This window comes from Agelaius tricolor, unplaced genomic scaffold (genome assembly GCF_023055355.1).
Source record: "Agelaius tricolor isolate 1412-34295 unplaced genomic scaffold, bAgeTri1.0.p SCAF_4, whole genome shotgun sequence".
In the NCBI taxonomy this organism is placed as follows: Eukaryota; Metazoa; Chordata; class Aves; order Passeriformes; family Icteridae; genus Agelaius; species Agelaius tricolor.
In genome coordinates this window covers 48,931,059-48,951,008 of record NW_027269264.1, presented here as the reverse complement: position 1 = coordinate 48,951,008, position 19,950 = coordinate 48,931,059, and the positions used below count along the sequence as shown (strand labels likewise).

The window sequence follows — 19,950 nt, the reverse complement described above, 5'->3', positions numbered from 1 at the left end:
TCCACCACGATAGGCTCTCCATCAACACTGTGGAGAGGAAAATCTCTTCTGAAGACTTTTAATGTTGATCTGATCCTAGTTCCTTTTTAATTCTTTGCTTTCACATTGGAATTTAGCACAGCTGCACTGGGACGTCATGAAGGGCTGTGAAAACAACTTTGAAATTGGCTTTCAGACAATAGGAAAGGAAATGCAAGGCCTGTGAGTCAATGACAGATTTCATCTTGGATCAGGACCCAGGGTCAAGCCAGCATTCTTTCACCAGGACCAGCAGCAAGGGGGCTGCTTGGACTCGGGTCACCTGATGAAGTCTCTAGTGAAACAGGAGGGATGTATATAACTTCCTATAGCCAATACACATTGCCTGGGCTGGATCAGCAGCTGGGTTCTTATCTGTTTGAAATTTAATTGGAGAGCAGGGAGCTCTGGTAATGGCTCAGACTCTGCTCCACCTCCTCTGCTTGCATGCTTTGATCTCTTTGAAGGCTGCCTGGTGGGTGATCCTCAAGGTCCTTATCAGTATGGTCAGGGTTGTGGCACCAGCTGCCCTTTCTTTCTGTCTCAACCTGCAAATGTCCCCCAGTGTCTCTCAGGCTCAAGGCAGAAGGGAGTGTGGTGTGATGAAGTGAAAAGTGGTCTCAGTAGTCCCTGAAGGAATAGCTACAGCAGCAACCTGCGCTGCTCTTTAGTGAGGTGTAAGTTGGGTCCATCTAAAGAGCACTTGAGGCACTGTCAGGGAGCAGCCAGAGCAGGGCTGACTGCGAGAAGGGCAGGCTGGAAGTGGAGGTGATCCAGCTCAGGCAGAGCTCCCACTAACCAGGGTGCAGTCCTGCAGCCTCTGGCTGGCAGGGACAGGGCAGGATGCTGGTGATGGGGTCCATCCTGATCATTCCAGGCAAGGTGAGGTGATGAACCAGGTCCAGGTCCAGGACCCAGGCAGAAGTGGTGAGAGACAGGGCTGAAGACAAATCTATACAAGAGGTCTAAGGTCCATCAAGGAAGTAGAACTGGATAGATATATCATGGAAACAGGGACAGACGACAGTCTGAAGATGGGAACTTCTACAACATAGCTCAGGTGAGGATAGAAGGCTCCTGGCTGAGCTAAAGTGAACTCCTGAGCTCTGGACAGGGTTTGTGGCTAGAGACACCAGGTGAGGTCAAGGTCCTCAAGGCATATCAGGCCCCTGAGAAGCGCATAAAGATTGAGCTGTGCCAGATGTTGTCTTCAGTGAAGTCCATAGACTTTGGATCAAGTCTTCCACTCTTCATCAGATTAAGTCTCATGGAGAGAATACTCCTACTGCACTGGTTGGGAGTCTTGTTGTGTGAGACCATAATGAAAACAAAACAGTGGTTTGGAGTTTGTCTCCTTTGCACCACTCAGCAGTGCTCTGCCCTCCCCTTCTTTCCTCCTTCCTGACAGGCAGCAGCTTCAGGTACTGAGCTGAGCCAGAGGAGAGCACAGTGTTGTCAAAGGGGATGCCTAAGAGACAAGACCTTTAGGTTATTGTGCTTGGCTTGTCTGTGAGCAATGACATGAGGTTACCAGCCATGCCAGCCCTGTGCACCACCATGACAAGGACACTCACCACACTGATGATTAACTGCTCAGTAATGGGGTGACACCAGACTGAAGGAACAACACAGGAAAACACAACCAGTGATCATGCTTTCCTACCGATTTTCATGGCATACCCAACATGTGATGAGATCCTGGAACTCACTTCATTAATGCTGTCAAGAGAGGGTCAAGGGGTTGCATATGTAAGACATTCCTATCCTTTTTCTGTTTAAAGAAAAGAAAAATGGGGGGAAAAAAAGAAAAGGGAGGAAAAGAGAACTGTGCTTTGGAAATTGGCATTTTTATCTCTAGTGTTTGGCCAGTCTATTACTCCTGGGAGTTTGCTTTTTTACAGGGACTTTTACAGGGACCAGATTAACACCACCACATCCTTCTGGTCTTTATCAGTCTTCTGTTGGGCTGGGACTGCTGCCTAACATCAGGAATAAGTCAGTGAACTTGGGAGTCTTAAAACTGATCTGGTCTGACTGTTCTGTACTCCCTGTGAAAACAAAGCCCTGGTGGCACATTATGCACTGTTACATGAGTTTATTAAAATTTTTCATGAGCACATTCACAGCACTGTGATCACATTTCTGCTTATGGCTTCTGTGTTCTTTCCAATGGCACTGCTGCAGTTAAACAGAGTGCCATGGAATTGCACTTCTGCCACCTCCTTGGTGAGGCTTTACCAAAACACCTGGGAAAGACATTTCTCCTGCTCAGCTGTTCCATTTGCCTGTGCTACACAAATACCAACAGAATTGCCAAGTGTTGTGGCATAACACCTCCCTGTGGGGTCACCAAAATCTTGCTAAAATTTACTTGGGGCTAGGTTGTCCAGCTGCTGGGAACTATTATGTCACTGAGCCAGGGGCATAAATTCAGAGGGTCAATACCTTGCCTTACACTTTAGCCCCTGTAATCTAGCCACAAAAGCATCAGTGTCTCTTATTTCCAGTGACTTTTATGGCAAGGAGATGATTTGTTTGCTCAGCGATCTAAGGTAGGAGCCATCTGCTGAGTTTTGCTTGCTGTTGGACGTCACAGGCGGGCTTCTGAAAACACCCCCAAAGTAACAGCTCATCCGCCAGATCTGGACTTGTGTAACTGTGGAGAGATGAGCACTATTCTTAGGGACAGCATTTTGGTGGAGTCACACCTCCAGGAGGTGTGAATCTAGCCCCTGAAAAGAGCAGATGAGAATAATCCCTCACCCACAGACAACATTGCTCTGGTGTCAAGCTTCGCATCTGGAGAGCTCCAGGCTGCCTGTGGGTAACCACGCTCAGACCTGCTCATTTAGGACACAGGTGCATGCAGGGACTGCAATCACACGACCAGAGCTCTAGGGCAGATCAGGGAGTAAATGTAAAGCTCCCCATCCCCATCTTTGTGCTCAGCCCATAGAACTGCTCTTCTTAGCTGTTGGTTTTAATGAATCTATAGGAAAACCAGAAGTTTCAGTAAGGCCTCTCAATACCTAATTGCTGTTGCAAAGATTATTCCTCTCCATGACTATGGGAGTCTGCCCCATTGAAGGCAGAGTGTGGGCACAGTGAGGCAGATGATGTATTAGAGGCATTGCTTGTGAAATGATGGCTGCATGCGGACCATTTAATGCACTGCAGTGATTCAGGCTCCTGTAGCACCCCTCCCACCCCAGAGTCAGGCTCTGGTCCAGCTCTAAAGAGTGAGAGGGTTTGATGATGTTAAGCAGCACAGAAGAGGATAAGATCAAGAGCAGAGGCCAGCTGAGATTTCCCGGTAGCTGGCCAAGAGCCTGACCTGTCAAAGTACACAGCCCTGTAGTATTGCCTGAAAACATAACCGATTTCTGGGAGAATTGGGTTTGCTCAGCCTGGAGAAGAGACGGCTTCAGGGTGACCTAGCTGTGACCTTCCAGTAGCTGAAGGGAGCCCATAAGAATGATGGAGAGGGACTTTTTACAAGGGTATGTAGCAGACAGGGCAAAGGAATGGCTTCAAACTGAGGGCGGGTTTAGATTAGATACTGGGAAGAAATTATTTACTGTAAGGGTGTTGAGGCCCAGAGAAGCTGTGGGTGCCCCATTCCTGGAAGTGTTCAAGGCCAGGCTGGAGCAACCTGGTCTGGTGGGAGGTGTTCCTGCCCATGGCAGGGATATTTGGAATGAGATGATCTTTGATACCCCTTCCAACCCAAACCATTCTATATTTCCATGATTATGTGATACCTTGCATAGTGCTTCAACTCTATCTGTGATGTGAAAATGCAGAGTTTTGATTTGGAAAGGCTGAAGTTTTCTCTAGTTTGTCATTATAATTTGCTATTGCTATGCCTTTAGCCCCTGAGGTCCATGAACAAGTTATGTGTTTAATTAGATATATTTATAGTAATTACAAGTTCTTTTTTTCTGGTGATTAATTTTAATTATAGATTCTAGAAAAATGAGAAGATTCATGACAATACTCTCTGTCTTTATCCTCAGGTCTAAAGTGCCCTAGTGTCCCAAAAGACAGTATGTGCCCAACAATATAATGATCCTGACAACTATGGAGAAAATACTGACTATCCAGATTCCTGCAATTAAGCATTTCGAAGTTGTTATGTCTGGGGTTTTTACCATGCCTAATGGCAATAGGAAATAAAATGAATGGCTGTGGTTCATTCAGTGATTTTCCTGACGTAATTAATGGACAGAAATAGAAGGCAGGAATTGAAATAAACCACTCCCATTCTTTTCTTATTCCCTTCTGAGATTTTTGCAGGCAAAGATCTATAAACTTTATCTGAGTGTTTACTGAGTAGTTTTTCCCATGTTATATGCAACCCTCTGAAATCTGTTGACGCACAAAGGTCAAGTCCTCTGCATTTACTTTTTCCTGCAGCAACAATCTTCTGTTTTTCCTTTGAGTAATTGGTCACAATACTTGTCCTCAGAATAGTGGGCAGATTTCTTTATTTAGATCCAGCTTTTATTAAAAAATCTGCTAAGCTGTGTGCCTGATGGACACAGTCTTGTCAAGCAATTTAGTTCCTAGTATGCTGAGTTTGCAGAGGATGCTGTTTTTCCATTGCTTCTGTTTCAGCAGTGTTCATGGCGCCTGTCCACAACACATACCCCACGGTTAAGGATTTTGAAATAAACCAAATTGAACTACATGTCATGGCATAGGCAGAGTTAACCACACTTGCAGGTAGCTGCATTATACCAGAAGACAGGCAATATTGTATATATGACGATCACTGATAAATATATTTTCTTGCTGGAGTCCAGTCAAGAGGAGGATTTGGCTAGCTCTTCTACGAAAGCTGTTTTAATTTCTGCCATTTTAGAGATTTACTCATTTGGCTTGTCCAAGGGATAAAACATGATTTTAATGCTGAAGAACATACGCTGTACTGTGTGTCTGAAGGTAGAGAAATCCAGTAACTGCCAAAAATGGAATAGCTTCCCCCACACATACCTTTCAGTGGTAACCTGAAATAATTGTTTTAGTGCTGGAAACATGCTGATGCATGTCAGTGTAGATGTCGAGATTTCCGATAATTGCAAGGATAAGACGTGGGCTGTGATTCATACTTAGTAGCTTCTGTCCTCCCACCAGCTTACCAATATCTAAAGGCCATTACAAATACCACAGTCACCATTTTCTCTCCTTTTGAACCAGCATATTTATTATGGAATTCAGGTGTGCTTCATGTCTGCCTCCTTGTGCTGTCACACTTTAAGTTCCCTGGAAGGGCATTGTCTGGAGAGCTTCTAGGGGGAAAAATTTAAGGGGTTCTCACAATAGGGGGGGATTCATCCTTCCAGAACTAAACCTGGACCTGTTAAACATCGTATGAAAAGATGGTCTAGTACAACTGAAAACTAAAGGGACAGCAGCAGCTGGTAGGTCAGTAGGATGCATTGAACCTGTCTGGCTGGCGGCACATATTGGACCAGACTGGTCAATCATCTTTGGGGAAGAAAATACCCGGTTCTGCAATATCAGGCTTAGGTCTTTCTGTGGTTTGCAAAAGACAGACTGGGGAGTAACTACTTCTTGTGCTGGAGGGGCCATCTGAAATTAGAAAAGGAAACTGGAAATAGGGAACAAAGCTGCAGCTCACTTACTGAAACAGTGAGTTCTTGTATTAGTGACTGTTTGCACAGCACCACATCCAAGTGATTTTTGTGGAGTAGAAACAAGCCACCCGTTGAAGCTGCTGAGCTGAAAGTTTGCTGAATTAGATGAAAATGATAATAATAATGTCATATTCTGCTCCCTAGTCTATTCTACTGGAGGACGTATACCTCCAGTAGGGTTGTCCAGCCAATGGGTATTTCAAAGAATCTGACAAAAAGCATCAGAAAAATTGCTGTCTTCTGGTTACAGTTCTCAATTTTCTTTGTGCACTGTGTAAGTAAGAAGACTGTTAATAAAGGGAAGATGTTGTAAGCAAAAACATACAAGTTTATCTACCTGCAGCAGCATTGGCATAAGCCAAGCATCATGTTTTCACTCATTCCAGGAGGAATTCTCTGTTTATCCAGATTGGCATGATTGTGTGGGGGAAAAGGAAACACTTTTTGAGCTGTTGGGAACAATGCTATTGCTAAATATAAGCAAGTAAGACACAGTTGAAATGTGTTGTGCTGTAATTTTGTTTCCTGTTTTACCAATCCTTATTTTCATTTTTTTCCCTACAGAACAATTCAATTAAAACATCGAAATATAATTTCTTCACTTTCCTGCCTCTCAACCTGTTTGAGCAGTTTCAGCGAATAGCCAATGCTTACTTCCTTTTCTTGCTGATTTTGCAGGTATGAAATCACTGTGCTGTTTCCAGCAGATTGTTCTCTGTTATCAAAGCCAGTCTATGTTTGACAGGTGTAATGAAGTGCAAGCTATAGTCCTGGTGTGAATTAGCATCTTAGTAAAATCTTACAGTACATAGAAAGTAGGGCAGAAAAAAGCAATTTTCTCTTTTACCTTTGGATATGAGGGTTTGAACTAAATGAAGGAAAAAAGTTAATTAGTTTTCAACAAATTGTGCAACTTTTTCATGCCCTGCCCTACTATCCCTTTGTGTCTCCCTCTGAGTACTCCTGGCTGTCCTCAGATTTGCATTACTTATTCATCCTGTAGTGTAAAGCCAAGTTGTCTGTTACCCACAGATTTTAAGGTGAATTCCACAGGCAGTCACAAAGGAAAACAGCAAGAAGGACACCACATTTGCAACCTGTGGTGTTTCCCTGGGAAGGAAGGAGTTAACATCAGCAAGGCTCAAGGTTTTGGCTAGTTTGCATAAAGCTGGATATTGCTGCTCCCTTCTCCAGGGTGAGGGAGGTGCCCAGTATGGAGTGTGTCAGACCCTGGCAGCACTGTTGAACCCTGTGGATTGCAATGGCATTGTGTTGCACTTTGCTCATCCCTGCTGCTAATGATACCCTGAAAGCTGAACGCACCGGATAAATTGATATCAGGATTTCTGCCCCTTTGCACCTTGATGTGTACTCTGCTGTTGCTGACTCATATCAGAATACACGTTATCAAAAGAAGGGTATAATTTTGATTATGTTTCAAGCTTAATGTTTTAAAGTTGATCATTTCACTGCACACAAATTTGCAAAATAATGTCTCAAATGCTTTTTTTTTCCCCAATTTCAGCAAAAAAAAAAGCATAGGTGAAATGTGATTAAGCCTTCAGCAAACCACATATGATCCTTTTTGCTTATTTGCAGGGAATGAATTTTTAAAATTACAGTGCATCTGTATTTTTCAAGAGAAGGTTCCTTTTCAGCTGAGCTGAGAGCACATTTCCTGCGTTGTTGTACTGCACTCTAGCTGTTTGTCTGTCAAATTCATACTATTTCAAAGTATTTGCCTTAAATTATTCCACTGTGTGTTTTGCTAGGCCATCTAGGTTGACTATATATAAAAGCACACAGCTTTTTCTTTACATCAAGATAGCCTAAAGAGGGCAGCCATTAGTCTGCATATTCCTCACTTCATCCCTGTGGGACTGTTCCTGCATCAGGAGTGGATGTGATGGGCAGGCTGTGGGGACTCTGTCTCCCCCTCCTTTGTACCAGACCAGTGGGACAGGCATTTTCCAAGAGAGGTGAGAAGGCAGCAGTTGCAGCCTGTACAGCTGAGCAGGGCTATGGTGCCTGTAGGATCTGGGCTATGACAGTGCATCAGTGTTAATTTCACAACACACATGGAGTTGACAATTCCCAGATCCAAACTGAGTACTCTGAGTACTAATGCTGGTTTCACATTGCTTCCACCCCTAGTGCTGCACTTCTAGAGGAAGGGGAGAACTGTGTGGGGGTAAGACATCTCCCTCTGCTTGACTGACAGCCCAACAGAATCACCTTCAACTCTTTGGTCCTCTCACTGTTAAAGATGTAGGAAACAAAAGTGGCTGTGCCGCTCTTGGGAGAGCAAGGTCAGCCCTGGCAACAGCTTGAATTGTCCATTGATGCAAAATTTACTTCAGCAAAATGTGAGAAGTTACTGAAACAAAGAACAGAAGCTTTTGAGGGCTCTGCACAGCTGGTTTTGCTCAGATATCTCTTGAGTCCCTCACAGCAGGCTTGCCCATGTCAGCACTTCCAAAGAAATACCCTGGGAATTTGGCAATCCTGATTCTGCAAACAATAATAAAGAGCAACCCACTACACTTTCTGACAGCTCCGTTTTTCTAACTTAAATTATAGCTTGTTTTGGAAGGAAAACATGGGTTCCCTGGCTCTCCCACCTTTGGACGGGGGCAGATCACATATCAGGGATGGAGCTACATTTGTGTATTTATTCTGTATTCAGGTATCATAGAAAGATGTTGTCTGCAGCTTGATTAGGAAACAGTGATTTTCTGAACTGGCAGGAAATGTCTTAACTCAGATCTTTTCTTCCTACAGTTGATTCCTCAGATTTCCTCACTGGCCTGGTTTACAACAGTGGTGCCTCTGGTGCTGGTGCTGGCTGTATCAGGAGTCAAGGATGCCATTGATGATTTTGTAAGATCTGTATTTCTGATCTGTACTTTGGAGTTGGCCTGTGATCCTTCAGCACAGTAACTGAAATAAACTGCTTAAACTCAGCTGGTGGCAGGCACTCACATGGGGTCTGAAATTAAGTCCCCAAAATCTATAGTTTGTTACTGAAACAGGAGCTAGAATTTCCAAATTGCTGAACAGCCCAGCAACTCCACTGACTTTCTCTGAAACTACTCAGCATGTCTGAAAATGTGATCACTCATAGATGTGTCTGGATGCAGGCACAGAAATCTTCTCTTAGGCTTCCACTTTGGAGAACTCATCTTCTGTCATTAGTAGAATTTAGGTGGAAAAAAATTTGTTAGGAAGCAAGTGCTCAACCCACTTGTGATTTTTCAAACTTGGTCAGCTTTGGCCAAAGTCTGCTGCCATCAGAGCTAATAGTCAAAAGCCCAACTGACTTCACAGAGTGATGTTAGAGCTGAGTTTAACATCTGATTTTCTCTCATTATTAAAATGATTTTGATGTTCAATGGAGCAATGCCAGAACATCAGTGGCCACTTTCCGTATGAGAGAAGAGGAATGAATTTCTCTGGTGTTTACAGACTAAGGTGGGTGGGAGCAATGCCAGCTGAGTAAGAGCTGTGCTAAAGTGACATGTAATGCTCTACCCTCCTTCTTCTCTCCAAGAGGAAGCCTGGTTCCCCTTTGCAGTCTGGTTATGCTCTGTGTCACTGCCATAAACATGTGCTGGACACTGACTCAGTTGTGACCCTAATCTGCCTGACCCATTCAGGCAGCTGGGTGGAAACCCAAAATGTTAATGATCTGCCTATGGCTCCTGTGTGTTTGGTTTCCTGGAAATGCCTTTTAACCTTCTGATCCAATTTTCAGAATCGACACAAAAGCGACAAACACGTCAACAACCGCCCAGTCCAGGTCCTGATCAATGGCATGTAAGTCCTTTTTGCTGTAGTTCTCACAGGGAAAAGCATTTTATTAGTAAATATTTTTGATATTTTGTGTGTGTGCATGCACGATTCTCAAGGATCACTAAACAATTTAAAATTGAATTGTGTTTCACACCACTAGTTCATCATGCAGTTTTGGACTATGTGTCTGATTAATGAACCCTAGACACAGTACCAGAATCTGTGCAGACATTATGGCTGTGACCTTGTGCTGACAAAAACTAAACTCTTTCTCTGTTCCTGGTGTTTACGTTTAAGTAAGAATTTCAGAGTCATGCATTACTTTACTCCTTACCCCACAAGTAACATGCAAAGCTATCTTCTGGGTCCATTTAAACCCAAAGCACTTATTTTGCATTAAGCAAACCTAGGCATTATCAACAAGATATTTCAAATTAAGAAGCTGGAATATCTCCTTCATACATTTCATTATACTTTGAGTATGTGTAGCACTTCTGGCTTAGATGTACCCAAAACATTTCAGCTGCGTGCTTTGGACATTGTACTGCTAGTTCTTTCCTGCAGAAAAAATAGCAGAGGCTTTGGCTTTTGTGGCAGACAGATGTGCTTGCAGCTCCGTGGAGTCCAACTATGCATAGGACACAGCTGTAGACAGCTGGGAAGTATTTTGTGAGTTTTTTCCACACTATAGATAGCAGTATGTTGTGTAAACTCCAACAGATTACCAAACAGTTAAAAATATAAGTGGAAACTGAAGAATAGGGACATCGTTTTTTGTGCTCTCTGCTAAGTAAACCAGTTTCTTAGTTTACTGTGTATTAGTTACTGTGTCTAGGAAACAAATTTTGACACAGAAATTTTATTATGTTTTGCCTTTTTCAAAAGCTGGAAACCACAGATCCTGTCCAGTTCTAACCAACACTGGATAAACCAGATCAAACTGAGCTCAAGCTTGAGCTCCCAGTCCTGTTTTGAGACTAATCTTTCTCACCTCTAGAATTTTCATACAGAGCTATCTTGGCTGTGTTGGTGCCTGCAGTTTAGCTGGCTTCCTCTGTGCACATCTGGCTTGGTGCTGTGAAGAACACTGCAGACATGGCTCAGACAGTCAGGTGCACAGCCAAAGCACCTGCACTGACCTTCCTGAAAGCTGGCTACTCCTGCCCTTAGTACCACCCAGAAAACCTTACACAATCTGAAATTTTTCCAGATAGAGTCTTTCACACAAAGCAGAGAGGGTATTTTGAGGCAATGTGGCCCTTTAAGAAAAGGAAGGAAGGGAGTAGCCACTGCAGAGACAAGGACAAGGACAGTGTGCATGGACTGCACTGCTGTTTTGGGGGTTGGTCTCAACCCAGCATGGGTCAGCCCAAACAGTGCTTTTATTGATTTTTACTGCTTTTGTTTTGTACTATGGTGGTCCTCCAGGTTAGTTTGGATCAGGACACATCATGACAGGCCCTGCTCCCAAGTCCTGATGGCACCTACAGTCTGGCCCCAGGAGAAGAGCTAAGCTCCCCACTTTCCCAAGCAGCATTTGCTGTATGTGCTTACTTACTAGGGGTTTTCTTGCAGGTTAAAGGAGCAAAAATGGATGAATGTCCAAGTGGGGGATATAATAAAACTAGAAAACAACAACTTTGTGACAGTGAGTACCATTTGTCTCTATCCTGATCACAGCTAATCTCTGCCATTCTTATCACTCACAAGAAAATCAGTGGTAGTGATGATGTGGCAGTAACTGCAAGCAGCAGTGCTTCGCAATGCCTGCTGACTGTGTGAATTCATGCCAAGTCTGTCTGTCTATCTGTGCTCAGGCCGATCTCCTGTTGCTGTCGAGCAGTGAGCCACACAGCCTGACGTACATCGAGACAGCTGAGCTGGACGGGTAAGTGAGCCTGGCCCTGGCATGCAGCCCCTGCCACCGCTGCAAAGCCACCTTCCTGGGGACCCTGGGTGCTGCAGGCACACCTCTCCAGCTTTGGCAGCAAGAGTTTCATAGCATGTAGAATAAACCTTGGGTAGGTGTCTTGAAATAAAGTCTTCTGGTGGTGGATACTTTTGCTTCTTGAGTGCGAATGTGAGGAGGGGACTTTACTTTTCAGTGACAGCTCTTCTAACACTGAGAGTTAGTTAGACACATGTCCCTGCAATGTCCCCATCAGAAGCTGTTGCTTTTTTCTCCTCTAGAATTTTCCTTGAGACAGATTATCTGGATGAAATAATCATAATGGATAACTCTGGTAATCCCCTTTGGTCTGCTGTAGAATAATATCAACGCAAGCACACAGCAAAGGCTTCCAAATGCTGCCCACTCCAGGACACAACTGGCTACAAAATCAGAGGGCTGCAACTTGTATTAATTTGAATAAACTGGAGCTGACTCATCTTTATGACCCAGTTTGCATTCCCTTTTCTGCTTTGCCCAGAACTAGCAACAGTCTAAGTGACCAAGCAAGACCAGAGATTCTAAGAAATTGTGTCTCTCCCAAGACCCTACAGACAGCCCTCTGGACTTTCCCCATCTGATTTCTGCTTAAAATGGGTTTGTAGTTTTCATACACACTAGTGCCACTTCTAAGAGGCCCTGAACTAATGCAGTATTCTTTTGACATTGCATTTCCAGCTCCTCAGCTAGCTAGTCCCAGGACTGAAGTAATCTTCCAGATCAGAATACCATGGGAGAAAAGATTCAGAGCTCTCATATATGCTTAGATGCCTTGGGTTTAAATGTGTCATTAGTGACAGGGTGGAGAGTGTGCTGCTCTGTGGTGAAATTAAGAAGACAGAGCCACTTCATCTTTGATACTATTCTTCAGAATTCCTCTGAATGCCTGTCGGTGCAACTGAAAGAGACAATCTAAACCCTTTGGCCAGGTGAAACAGATGTACAGTTTCACAGTCCATCAGATGGCTAAGGAAGAAGACTGTCCTCAAGAGCAGAAGTGATTTTCAAGGAGAGTTTTCAGTTCACATATGACTTTCAGTTCATGTTTTCTTATGTTGTTCACCACAGTGAAACAAACCTGAAGGTGAAGCAGGCACTGACAGTCACTGCAGAGCTTGGAGAAGATCTTCAGAAGTTGACAGAGTTCAATGGTGAGTATAAATGGAAAATCCACTTTACAGATGATTTGCCCAAATTACAGAGAGTGGTTGGGACACTTCCTTCCAAGCTGTCCAATGCCCCCTGCTAGGTCTTCTCTGCAAACAATGCCAGCAAAACAGAGCAGGCACTCTGCAGTCTGTACAACAGGTATCAACACCACCAGTAAAAGAAAAGGTCCCTCTTTGCTTGCAGGTCTTGGTGCCATGCATGGCTACAAGCTGACTCTGCCTTGGTGGCAATTCTTCTGGATGGACACTTTTCTTTTGTATTAGTCTGCACAAGTTGAGACTATCCACCTTAAAAGCCAGCACAAGAGTTCACATAACTGCACAATAGAAACTGTTTTCCCAAAACCTTATGCTTACTTCTGATCTCAAAACATTTTCACACTGCACTTTCACACTGATATAGCAATGCTGATGCACTGATTACATTTATCTTCTGATCAGTGGAACTTCCCAGACACCACACAGACCTGAGGACTAGCTGTGCACACAGGACAGGTGACTCCTTCCCAGCCTGAAGCCTCACCTTGAAGCTGCTCCTTTTCTCTCTCAATGAAACAATCAAGACTGAGTTTTAAAATATCTAAAGCCAAGCAGAATAGATGGGCTTAACAAGAAATGTGTCCTTTCTCAGCACTGTTTCCTGTACCAAATACAAGAAAGGATAGGATAGGATAGGATAGGATAGGATAGGATAGGATAGGATAGGATAGGATAGGATAGGATAAGATAGGACAGGACAGGATAGGATAGAATAGAATAGAACAGAGTAGAATAGAATAGAATAGAATAGAATAGAATAGAATAGAATAGAATAGAATAGAATAGAATAGAATGTTTTAATTGGAATGGATCTACAATGATCATCTTGTCCAACTGCCTGACCACTTCAGGGCTGACCAAAAATTAAAGTATTATTAAGGTCACTGGCAAAATGCCTCTTAAACCTGACAGGTTGGGAGCATCAATCACCTCTCTAGGAAGCCTGTTCCAGTGAGTGGTCACCCTCTCAGTGAAGAAATGTTTCCTAAGAGGCCCAGTCTGAACCTCTTCTGGTGGAACTTCAACCACTCCCATGTGTCCTGTCACTGGATACCAGAGAATACTTAGCAGCACATACAGAGAAAGGAGCTGTCAAACTCAGAATACTCCATCCTCACACATCATCTGTCTGTGGAGAGAAGATGAGGGAACAGACCAAGTGGTGTTAGTCACGTTCTGCAGTGCTCTGCTGGCTTAGATATGAGGTCAAGATTACAGGAGGAGTTACTATGGAAAGGGGTGGAATGAGTGCTGCTGTCCTTGGAATGCCTTAAAGATTGCAGGCTCTCAGGAAGTACTTTTAGATATAGAGGAAAAATAATTTTAGAAAAAAAAATTTTTGAAATAAGTAGATGATTCCAGGACAAGTGGTGGGGATGTGGCAGAGAGCATAGCTGAGGCTGTCTCTGGTAGAGTTTTTTTGCCTTCTTTGTTGAGGTTTTATGCAATAATATGTGTGAGTTTTGCCAAGTGTCAGCTCAGTAAATCAGGATTTGTTTGAAATGATCACTGAGGTTCTGGGTGTTCTAGGTCTTGAGAAATATGTTTTTATGGGTACAGTTAGATGCTTAATGTTAGTAATTGGAGTGGCATACCTTAATTATTTTCCTGAGCAGGCTGAAGTGTCTATTAATTTGTAAGCAAAATCTTAATCTTAGATAATCTTTCAAGCATGCTTAGGGTGATGGTTATCTAAGGGCACAATGTTCTTGGAAGTGCTTAATTAAAAAAACATTTAAAAATATTTTGGGAAATTCAGAATTTTCTTATTGGATATTTATTTATTCTCTAAATCTCTATGTTACTTATGTTGTAAATAAAAGTGGCCTCTTCACAATACTTGAAATGAATAAAATGTTTCCCAGGATGATTTATATTTGACAGTGTACTGGGAAGAGTGCCTGGAATCAGACCCAGCCTTGCATTTCCCTTAGCAAACCTCAGTAGAAATATTTAAATATTTATGTAACTCTTTATCTAATTACTTTTTAGGACAGGAAGAGAGGACAGGGTTGTGCAGCTAATACAGGCACTCAGTGGAATGCTTAATGTGAGTTATGATGTTTGATGGTTCAGATAAGGAGGATCCTTGCAAAACACTGAATTTCTTTGTTTGATTTGGGGAACTGGGAGACCAGAAAGGCAACAATACTTTCCAGTTACCCTCTACTTATCACAGTTGACTTGGTAGTATTTAACTCCTTATGCTGAAATGTGTTGCAGGTTTCTTATTGCTGTTACTGGGTGAGGGGGACAGGAGGTGTCGTGCCTGGCTCTGGTGCCTTCACTTGCAGAGCTACTGGGCTCAGTGCAGCTGCCCTGGGGGCACCTTTAGAGCTTCTCACTCTTTGGTGGTCAGTCTCATTTGGATGAATCCCTTCTGATCTCAAAATCAGCATGCCAGAAGCCCAGACCCACCTGCTTATGGGAGAGCAGATGTGGACACTCAGGGTGCTCAGGAGCATTGTCCCACAGCAGGCACGGTGTTCCTGGTGGGAGAGCATGCCCTGGGTTTGCTTTGCATTGTGCTGTTTGAGGTTCCAGTGCAAAGACCCTGTTTCATTTGTGCTTTTCAAGGTGTTTGTGAGGGTGGCAGTGAGATGGGCCTGGTTACTAGAGACTTTCAGAAACAGTGGGGCACAGGTCTGGTCCTTGTTGGACTAACCAGATGATAAAATAGAAGAGCAGCACAGTTGTTAGTATGATTTCTCATGCCAGATCTGTCACTGAATTTCCTAATTATTCAGTCTTTCATGTCTGATGGTTAGTCTGCCCTAGATTAGAGCTGCTTTTTTGATCATTTGCACAATGTTTGATTTTAAATCTATAGTGGTGAAGATGGTCATGACACTTAAAGCTGTACTTTTCTTCTGGACTCCTCTGGATTTTGTTTCCAGTCTCTTGAGCCTGGCGTGTAAATCTGAGAGCAGCTAGAAGAACTGTACTCTCTGCAAATGCTAGTATTTTAGTAGGTATTTATAGCCTGTGATGAAAATAACTGCTGATTAAGTGAACAGACTGAACTCTTAGATTGCCTTTCAGTAAGGCATATTTGTATTTTCCAGTTCTCAATACATCCACAGGGCTCTGCTTTGAATCTTTAAATGTCGGGTGCAGTGATTGATTTAAATAGTCATTTTTATACTGAGGTATCTGAACACATTTTATTACAAGAAATAAATATAAAGCGTGGAAATAGACACTCCAGTCACTTACAGTGTCTGCTCAGTGGCCAAAGAAGGTAGTGGTATCTTTTAATGCACTCCTGGGACTTGTGTTATAAGACATATAAAATTAAAAATCAGTGAACAAAGACACCTCAGTTAATTACTCTTCTGCAGCCTTTAGGCTGTGATTCTATTCACTTGGGCTCCTGCAGTTGGAGGGAAAATGAAATAGGAAAAAAGGTGATGTCAGCACTTTTAGCTAAAGTTATCCAGTGACATCCTACCACTATGAACTTGCTGTGAATGGATTAAAAGTATGTTGCTGGTTCAACATTTCTTCTCACCCATATAGAAGCTGTGGAAACTTTGTTTTGTGCTCTACCAATAAAAAATTGCTGTGTTCAAAGAATTGGATAAATGCAGGTTCACTGTGGTCCCTTCAACTTGAGATGAATATGGGGAAGAAGCAACATCCCAGAACATCAGTAAATGTAAGATATAGAATGGGAATGACAGAGTTAGGAGTCAGCTGTAACTAGAGTGTGAAATATTGTTTCTCTGAGGAGCAGCTGGGAATGCAGTATTGATGGCACCTTCTGAACCAAGATTTCCATTTTTGCTTTTACATTCTTTTCACAGGAGAAATCAGATGTGAGGCACCAAACAACAAACTGGATAAATTCACAGGAACTCTTACTCTTTGGGGAGAGAAATATGCCCTGGACAATGAGAAGATGTTGCTGAGGGGCTGTACTATCAGGAACACAGAGTGGTGCTTTGGGCTTGTTATTTATGCTGGTAGGTAAAAAACTGACATGCTGATTGCAGAGTCCAGCAGCACTAGGGTGGGGATACAGCACACCCAGCATGCACAAAGGAAGCAAGTATTTATGTTTCTACCAGGTACAAGAAGAAAAAACTTTCTTGTTTCAGAAATCCACTCAACAAAGTACATGAGGGGAGTTTTGATCAATATGACTAAGAAAGACTGTAACAATTAAATTTGGTTAAGAATTCTCACAAGTGTATTGAAATAAACACTCTGTATCATTTCTATATGATTTTCATCCACATTGGAATATCAGGGTCATCAATAATATTATTGATTAGATAGGTGCTTTTCATGAGCCTAGTCCTTCTATTGTTTCTATACTCTAGACATGTGAAATTATGCATAATATGTCACCAATAACATAGCAATACCAAATATGCTGGGAAAAGTGATTAAACCTGAAAGAAAGGGTTGAATGTTAAAAGAAAAGAGTTGAGTCAAAGTCCATATTTAGTGGTTTTATGTGACTCTCTCCATATAATCTCAGACCAAATGACTTAAACTGTTTCTGCCCAAGTTTCCCACTGGCATTCCTAAACTGTGTGTACCTGACTTCATGAGAGCTGTGATGGTTATTTATGCTGAAAAGCACAGTGGGGCCTCAGAGGGAATCAGCTTTAGAACAGCTAAGCCTTATTACTAAAATTAACAAGTGTGCTTCATCTCCAGGGCCAGACACGAAACTGATGCAGAACAGCGGAAAAACAACTTTTAAGCGAACAAGTATCGATCGGCTCATGAATGTCCTTGTGCTGGTGGTAAGTCTGATTAATGTGTCTTCCTTTCTTCAGATGTGTTCATCATTCCCAGATGCTCCACCTCTCTGTCCACACAAATGGGGGGAATATCAGAAGTGACTAATGATAAAAAGAAAAAGTACATCATAATTTATTAGCAGCCTGAGCTCTGCAGTGCCTCTGCCAGCCCATCTTGCAAAGCAAGGCCATTACATTGACAGAATTAAGGACTTTCCTTCTGAACTTGTCATTTACTCTGCTCTTCCTTTTCTCCTCTGCATTTTAGCATGAGAAATATTTTGAAGCCTACAAAGCCCTTTTTTCCTTCTGCTAATTTTATCATTTTCTATTTAAATAAATATTAGCAGTTCTCTCTCTTCCTCCCGATTTCTTGGCATCCCTGGTGATATCTGCACAGGACTTGGTAATTGAGTTTGCTAATTTACATGATGCCAGCCCCTGACTTAACACGTTAGGGTAAATTATTAGACATGGTCTCATTAATGCTCAGAAGCTGGTGTTTTAAGCAGCTGGGAAATTTGAGAACACTAATCTTACATAGCAGGCACTGTTCTCAGATTGAAAAACAGATTGAATTTGAGGGTTAAGCTCATCAGTGGTTTTAACAAATGGCAAATACTTCCAGGCAGAAATAGTGATTCTTTCACAGACTTTCTCAAGACTTTACTGCTTGAGTTCAAAGCCACTCAGGGAAGGAAGACACACACTCTGACACTACTTTAATCAATGTTGCTTGAAGAAAAGGGCATTCACTTCAGATTTTATTTCCCCTTGAGTGCAAATTTGTCATGCTTTCCCATGCATGCTGCACCACCTTCAGTTTATGACGCTGGGAGGGTCTGGTGGTCAGTGCTCACTGTTTCTGCTTCTTCCCTATTACTCTTGCTCTCCAGATCACCCTAGCAGCCAGCTGGGACAGGATCCATTCCCAGGCACTGGAACAAGCCCTGGGGGAGGCATCCAACAGAAGTCTGTGCATTACAGCAAGGCTGTCCTGAGCTCTCCCTGCCCTCTCTGGCTTCATGCCTCCTCAGGACAGGCACTTAGAGCACAAACATCTCCAGGGTGGCACCACCCATCAACATCCACATTTCATCTCAGCCTCTGTATTCCTGGTTTTTTTTCCTTTGGATCCCAAAAGTCCTTTAAGTTAGCCCAGGGATGCCCAGCAATGCCACAGCACGGAGAGCCACTCCAGGGTTAACTTCAATTCTTCTTGAGGCCTTGCTCTGTTTGCAGTAAGGACATGCCCTTAATTTTAATACTCTTGCACTAATCTCTCCACACCAAGAAAAATCTTGGTTTATCAAGCTTACTTATCATCATTATCAGCTTGTCTCCCTCAGTATTTTTCTTCCCTTTCTCCCCTTAAGTGGAGAGGAAAACCAAACAAAGTTTGGGCCTCTTACATTCAAAATTTTTCAAGCATTTGAAGAATTTCACATTTTAATAGGTGTTCTGCTATGTTCTGTCTGGAGAGGAGAATGGACTGTGGAGGGATCCACAGGGCACAGAAACAGAGCAGAGGAAAACTGAACTGGGAATCTAGAATTTAATGTTCAATTAAGATTTGCTAAAATCTCCTTTCACAAGCCAAGGGTCCCACCCAGGACTTTCAATCTGTTTGGCCTCTCTTTATAAAAACAAATGAGATGAATTTACCTCCTGGCTCTGTTTTAAAAAAAAACTGAGCAAGTTGCAACCGATTGCATCAGCCTCTGCCTGAGTTCTTGGGCGCTGGAGGAGCCAAGGGTGTGTTTGTCTCCTTTACACATTTTTAAGGAACCTAAAATTTTGGTGTCTAAGTAAAGCTCTGTCATACATTAAACACCACTCTTTGTACATCTAAGGGGATGTGGCACTGGGTTTTTCCAGCTCACTGGGTGGTCGAAGGTTACAGAGTGTGGTCATAAAAACAGGCAGTATATTGTGCTCTTGAGTTCGAGAATACAAAGCAGCCATGACTGACTATAAATAGGTAATTTAAATGTAGTGAAGCTTATTCCACATTAATACTGGCAAAGTTATTTTGTGTTTGTTTGCCCATAAAACTTCCAGGCACAAAGCAGTGTTTAAGCAGGTTCGCCAAGGGAGTGCCTGTTAAATGTTGCCCTGGTCTACCCCAACAAGGGTTAATCAGAAGCAAACCTTCCCAGATGGCAGTCATAGCTGTTTTGTCACATTTGGAGGTGTTTCTCATCGATCTGAGAGAGAAGTTAATGTTCCTCCACTGGGGATGCACTTGCCAACTCCAGAAATGCTTTTTTCTCCAAAAGCTGCTTTTGAGCAGGCTAAGGGGAGCAAATTTTCAGAGAAAGAGAGCTCTCACATTCATCTCTTATACAGCTGACTGCTTCAAACCCCAGAGCAGAACTCAAAGTACCAATCAAGAAACTGAAACTGTTTTAATTCACAGTCCAACAGTCAATGTTTGTCTTGAAGTCAAAAGTCACTTCCTCTTTACAAAACCCTTACCAAGAGAATCTTCAGCAGTCAGTGCATGGGCAGGAACCAGGGAGGGATGATGCTCATGCTGGAAAGCTCCATGAGCTTGCACAAGCAATGAC

General features: G+C 42.9%; 1 protein-coding gene across 1 annotated transcript in view; it reads left to right on the top strand.

The window, feature by feature from the left end:
- LOC139589322 (phospholipid-transporting ATPase ID-like) overlaps nucleotides 1-19,950 on the top strand; it is a 74,023-nt gene that overhangs the window by 23,127 nt on the left and 30,946 nt on the right. Inside the window, exons 4-11 of the mRNA XM_071425653.1 lie at nucleotides 6,243-6,356; nucleotides 8,460-8,558; nucleotides 9,433-9,494; nucleotides 11,046-11,118; nucleotides 11,288-11,358; nucleotides 12,487-12,569; nucleotides 16,433-16,591; nucleotides 17,295-17,383. Of these exons, the coding sequence (XP_071281754.1) occupies nucleotides 6,243-6,356; nucleotides 8,460-8,558; nucleotides 9,433-9,494; nucleotides 11,046-11,118; nucleotides 11,288-11,358; nucleotides 12,487-12,569; nucleotides 16,433-16,591; nucleotides 17,295-17,383 (750 nt within the window). The remainder of the gene's footprint in view (nucleotides 1-6,242; nucleotides 6,357-8,459; nucleotides 8,559-9,432; nucleotides 9,495-11,045; nucleotides 11,119-11,287; nucleotides 11,359-12,486; nucleotides 12,570-16,432; nucleotides 16,592-17,294; nucleotides 17,384-19,950) is intronic.